The 6,304-nt window shown below is 44.9% G+C and overlaps 1 protein-coding gene across 1 annotated transcript; it reads left to right on the forward strand.

Moving 5' to 3' along the window:
* LOC142817724 (uncharacterized) lies at positions 1-5,983 on the forward strand. Its single transcript, XM_075895194.1, has 2 exons — positions 1-88; positions 1,564-5,983. Exons 1-2 carry the CDS (start codon positions 18-20, stop codon positions 3,062-3,064), a joined length of 1,572 nt encoding a protein of 523 aa, XP_075751309.1. The 5' UTR covers positions 1-17; the 3' UTR covers positions 3,065-5,983.
* The last annotated feature ends 321 nt before the right edge of the window (positions 5,984-6,304 follow it).

The following is a 6,304-nucleotide window of genomic DNA, read 5'->3' on the forward strand; positions in this document are numbered from 1 at the left end:
CTGATTGGAGGCCGCTGATGACAGCCATGTTTCCGGCAATGCTGCTGATCTTGGCGCTTATCGTGATTGGCTCTCTTGGTTACATTAGGTGAGTGGTTCGATTGAAGATATTTGATTTCAGTTGGAACGCACCAAATACATTCGCTGATAGCAGTGATTAAAACGGCAGCTTGTTGGGCAAAGGGCATGACACAGTGGACACCTCTCGCAGGCCCTAGAAACACCGTGACCCCCCAGGCGACCAAACATGCGCTATAAAAAAGTTCGGGGGAAGATGGAAGCTCCTAATCAATAAAAAATTCTTTTAGAGGGGTGTCACTGAAGCCAATGCTTCGACAAGCAGGCCTGTTTGTGTCATGGCTGCTACCTCGACAAACACAAGTCCGCTTGCTGAGACACTAGCGTCAGTGACACAAGAATTTTTTTATGCTCTATTTTTCTGTGCTACACTTCAATAAAGAAAGTGTCAGAAGGATGTCTTAAGCGTGCAAGACGAAGACTGGTCCTAACAATATAAAGTGTCTACGTGGTGTGTTTTTGAGTTACAAAGCCTTCAAGTTATAAGGTTTTTACAGAAGTTTCGATATTTCCAAATTTGAATTGTTGGCTTGAGGAACTGCATTGTTTCAAACATTTAGAACAGTAGCATGACAAGCTGCTTGATTGTTGCTGTATTGATTTCCCAAATACACAAATATTTTTGCGAAAAATAAGAACCCCTTTATTGCAGAGCCATTAAGCACCTCACACACAAAAATTACACTCAGGTTGTTTCAGCTATATCGCGTCGAGTAAACTTTCTAGTTTACGGGCTCTGAAGAAACGTTGGAAAACAATTGAACTGGCCAGTTATCTTAATATGGAGGAAATGATCTGATGGTAGTGAATAACTGTAAAGACCTTTTTCTATTGTATATTATATATTAGAGTTACAATTTCAAAGGGTAATTCCGCAACCTCGGTTAATTTCACAGCTTATTGAACTGGCACATAGCATTATTGAAATATGTATACGCTTCAGAACAAGTGTCAGAATATTTATATTGAAAATATACCGCTAGAGTTAAGAATTAAACAGTTAATTAGGCAATCTTTGTTTACCAGCATGCTGTATTTTGGCTCAGAAAAATAATGTACCAAATTCACACGCACAACTCGCATCTTTGTTTATTTGATACGAGGCACATCTTAGCTGGAATTTCTAAATGTGCGCTCGCGACAGATTACCTGGCATTAGAATGTTGATCGGCAAATGAGTTGGATATTTTATAACACAGAAGTCGGCACGACGCCATAGCATTGAGTGTGGAAAATGGTATGTGCAACTTTGCAAATATTTTTAGGGAAATCTTCCACTCTCTCATTCGCTTAGCAGGACTCAATGAGCGGAGTAAAATACGAGTACTTATGTGTTATTTCGGGTGCACATAAACTTTTAAAGCTCACTAGAAATTGCATCACGTGTTTTTCACCTAATTCTTTAATGCAAATAAAATCAGCGTATTTTTATACTGTAACTATCCTCACGAGTATATACATTTTCAACATGTCTGCCTTTTCCAGGTTGAGAAGATCCTCGGATGACAAGAGACCTACCTCTTCGACCCTTTCGTTTTTGCCCAGGAGCATCAGAGCATTTCGCACGGAAAACTTGCGCAACTGCTTCAAAACATGGCCGTTCAAGAGTATTTCCAGCGCAGGCAGCCGTCTGCGCCAGCTTTCCCTCAGTGGCTCCCAGAGGATTAGATTTTTGACGTTTCAATGGGATTGGACGCGGCTCGAGGAAGATGTCCCACGATCAGATGAGTTGCGGAACGCAGTTGAGCAAGAGGCAGCGTCAGCTGCCTACTTTGCCGGCGTCGAAAGAGAGAGGAGTGGTCCTTTTCATTGGACCACCTTCAACGTCACCGGCGTGCCAGTGCAGCACTCCCGCTCCTCTGTACGAGACATCTTGCTGAAAGAAAGCGCGGGGAAGCTAAGGGAGGAGAAGTCTTCACATCGCCTAGTGGTAAAATCCAATGATCAAGCGAGCAGACCTCAAACAATGCCAAGAACGAGGATATCGACGCTTTCGACGCGTACATTGATGCCCAGTCGTGCAGGCCCTAGAAACACCATGACCGCGCAGGCGACCAAAGCGAATGACACTCCACGTGTATACAGAAACACCTTGCTTACAAAGATGAGCGAAGCGCCAGATGAGGAAAGCGCAACCTGCTCCAACAAACTGCAACGTTTTTTCCCGGGTCCAGGAGGGTCCTTCACGTTCACCAAAGGCGAGCTCTGCGAAGAAACTACCAGAAATTACAGATCAGAAGTCGTTCGTCAGCCGAGCTCCAAGCAAGACCGTCGAGCTGCGTCCGACGGTCTCGATCCTCAAGATGCCTCCGTGAAAGAAGAACGTACGCAATCCATTTGTCAATTCCAATTATCGACGGCTCCATGCGCCTGGTCCAGTGGCCAGGATTCAGACAACTCCCTATGGACGACGGTTTCCTGGGTGACAACAAACGAGATTGAAGACGCCGAACGCCCTGACGCCTGGGGTTCCATCGTTAGCAGCAGTCAGCCAAGCTGGCCCTGCGAACAGGTTGCGTGGAAGTTAGCCGATCGAAAAGCGAGGACGTGCGAAACGTTCGTCGTCCAGGACGACTCCCGCCCGGTAACTTTGAAGTCTCCGGGAAAGATTGCGATCGCGCATCCCAGCGCGGAGGTATCGCAGTTCATTGATAGCCGATGGCCTCCAGCTCAAGACAGAACACGCTGGCGCAGGCGCGTTCTTTTTTCTGACGGCGCGACTTTATCGACACCGGGATCTTTTGCGGTCGCTGCTTCTAGTGTCCAGGAGAGGCCCAGAGGGCTTCTCGTCGGTAGTGGCGAAGGTCGTGCACGCCGGCGGGTCTTTGCGGCTGAAGAGGAGGCAAGTCGCTCACCCCGTCATGGTTTTCAAGTGATGCGACTGCCACTTCCGCCACGATTCGAGCGTGGTTCTCTGTCCCTCGATACTGCGCTAGCCACTGCGATGCTGCGTGCCGAGCGTCGCGCAAAGGGCAGCCCATTTTAGTCACTTCCAGCTTGATTGTTTGAAGCATTCTTTTGGGTTCACACGAATGTGAACATACCAGAAAAACCTCACGTCACTGACGTCTCTCGATTGATATTAAATGCGAGCCGTGGCAGACTGTGGCTGAGTGTCGTAGCTCGAAGATATTCTTTCTGCCGAGATTCGCACCATCGCCGCACATTTGCTACTTTTGTAGTTTCACATATGACGCGTGCTCATAAAACGCAGCAAAATTCAAGTATTAAACTGTTACTATTGTACGGACGTGACAATAATTGATTTAGTGAGCGTGCGTTCATCTGCTTATGAGACAGTGAATTCACGGTGTTTCCTCCGCATGCGTCATATTCATGAAGCTGCATACTTCTACCTAACGTCGTGGTCGCTTACTTGGGCAGGACGGAATACATGACTATGAATGAAAGCACAAATGCACTTTTCAACATTGTCTTCAAGGTGGTCTGCATTCGGTTGATTGAACGTTTGACTGTACATGGTTATCGTTTTTTTGTTGTTGTTGTTGTTGATTTCCCCCGCGCATATTTGACGTCAACGCACAAGTACTCGGGGATCCGTAAACGTGCGATTAGTAAGCGTGACGATCACTAAAGTAACAATTTTTACTGGAAAAGTGGAAATAAACTCAAAAACGCGAGATGAAACAGGAACATCCTACAAGTGATTAGGCGAAAAAAGCCCAAATCCGCATATGATAAGTGAAACTGGCAACTCTTTGTATATCCAATTATCTTCAATACAATTAAAACAGTACAACTAACGTCCGTGTCTCTTCATTAGCTTCGTAATCTGCCAATTTTCATTTAAGTTGTATACATTTAGAAGCACAAAAACGCATGAAAAGTATGATTCATGGGCTTGCGAAAAATTGAGCACAAATTACGAGTACCTATGAACATCACTCAACTATTCCAAGGGAACGTCGTAAGGCAACCGTGCTGTGAAATCAAACATTTAAGGGACACTAAAGGCCAATATTAAGCCAATGTTGAATGCTGAAATTGCAGCCCACAAACCTTGTAGTGCTATAATTTTGTGCCAAGAAGGTGTTAATTTGAGATAAAGTCGCGCTTTAGTGGTCTGCATTGCGTTAGCGCATTTCAAACTCCCCGCCTGAAAGTGGCCATCACAAGTCTCTGTTGCCGTGAACAACGTTGCCCGGCTTTACTGCGTGGCCGCCGACACTATATAAGCAGCAGAGAAAGTAGCGGGAGCCACAGCAGCAACAACGACCACTGAACCATTTTTAGCTAATGCTTCCGAGATAATCGACGTACTTGATTCAACTGGGACCTTCTAGATGGCGAGACCTGTCCAGTTTTACTAGTGTTGGCAGATGACATTCTTTTAATGACAAAAAATCATCGAGACATGCAGGCACTACTCAACATTTGTACAGCGGAAGTCGAAAAGCTGAGGCTTTGCTATAACGCCAAGAAGACATACAGCTACTCGGTGTGACACTGGGAAACGGAACCCTGACACTGTCTGGACAGGCGACGGGGGTTGCCTCATAGTACGAGTACCTCGGAGTGATGCTCTGCGCAGGAGGCGACATTTATAGGGAATACGAGGATACAGTCAGACGGATGGCCTTGCGAACACAGTGTGTTCTCCGATGCAGAAGTATATGGAAATTCAACAGATATCTCCTGGTTCACGACATGTAAACGCTTGTGCATGTGCCGGCACTGACTTTCTGCAACGCCATCGTCTGCCTCTCTTATGCGACCAGGGAATGGCTGGAACGACGACAGCGAGAGGGCGGCCGCACTGCTTTAGAATCGCATGGGGCAGTAGCTATTGAGGCTGTTCAAGGAGACCTCGGTTGGTCCACCTTCGAGGCACGGGAGGCGGCAAGCAAACTGACCTACCGTGGCCGCTTGCCGTTTCTGCGGAAAGAGCGACTCGCCCGACAGGTCTTTGACGACCTCTCGGCGACGTGTATGCGCACCAACTGGACAAACCACATATATCACCTTCAAAAGAAATATGGCTTCTTCACGGCACCTATACAGGTGGACCCATGGCAGAAATATGTGAAGGATGTGCGCGACCGTGTCCAGGAGAAGGAAGAGAAGCTGTGGCTGCAGGGGATGGGGGGCAAGATCTCTATTACAAGCGAAGTATTGGCGCGATGTTAATATATGACAATAGCCTTTATTTTATTTATTTACATAGTTCCTGCAACGCCGTAGTGGCATTACTGCAGGGGGGGATACATAAGAAGTCATAGGAAACATTTCTGCGATAAGACGCCAAACATAGTGAAAAAATTCAATTATAACAACATATAAAAATAAAAAAAATAAAAAAATATTTTAGTACAATATTGCACATGACAACAGGTACCAAAAGAGAAGTACATATGTCACAATTTCACAACGATGAGAAAAAAGCGCTGTTGTCACTCAAGTTCACTATACCTTCGGGAAGTTCATTCCAGTCTCTAATTGTTTTTAAAAAGAAGGAGTTGGCAAAAGTAGTGGTTTTGTACGCGTATTCTTGTATTTTATGTGAGTGTTGGCATCTTGTGGAACGATATGTTGGTGCTAGTAGGTATTCAGACTTATTAATTCCTGTTAGGTTATAATATATGCTATGCAGAAGTTTTAATCGAAGTTTCCGTCTTCTAGATTTTAGAGTTTCCCAGCCTAATATGGCCTTTATTTCTGACATACTAGCGAATGGGTCGTAGTTGTTGCTGACGAAACGGGCTGCCTGGTTTTGGACTTTTTCTATTGTTTTTGCAAGATACTTTTGAGCCGGGTCCCAGATAACACAAGCATATTCAAGTATAGACCTGACAAGAAGGAAGTAAAGAGTTTCTTTCACTTCTTTTGTTGCACAGTGAAAGTTTCTACGAATAAAAAACAACGTTCTACTAGCCTTTGAGATCATTTGGTCTATGTGTCTGTTCCAATGGAACGATTCTGTCAAGTAAATTCCTAAATATTTACACTCGGGCACCTTTTTGACTGCCTCGCCATTAATACTGTATGTGCACTGGATTTTTGAAATGTTCTTTGCAAAGCTGATGTGGTTGCACTTCGAGATATTTAAGCACATATTCCACGTGGAGCACCAATGTGTTACCGTGTTTAAGTCATCTTGCAATAGTTCAGTGTCTGTGATTGAAGTAATGTGACGGTAGATGATGCAATCGTCTGCGAATAATTTTATGCAAGATTTTATGTTATATGCTATATCATTTATATAAAC

This window comes from Rhipicephalus microplus, chromosome 5, assembly GCF_043290135.1.
Source record: "Rhipicephalus microplus isolate Deutch F79 chromosome 5, USDA_Rmic, whole genome shotgun sequence".
In the NCBI taxonomy this organism is placed as follows: domain Eukaryota; kingdom Metazoa; phylum Arthropoda; class Arachnida; order Ixodida; family Ixodidae; genus Rhipicephalus; species Rhipicephalus microplus.

What these genes read in the sequence shown, in the direction of transcription:
- LOC142817724 (XM_075895194.1), top strand. Translation starts at nt 18, where the DNA reads ATGACAGCCATGTTTCCGGCAATGCTGCTGATCTTGGCGCTTATCGTG. An exon ending in GGCTCTCTTGGTTACATTAG is followed by an intron (nt 89 to 1,563) that starts GTGAGTGGTTCG and finishes TGCCTTTTCCAG; the next exon opens with GTTGAGAAGATCCTCGGATG.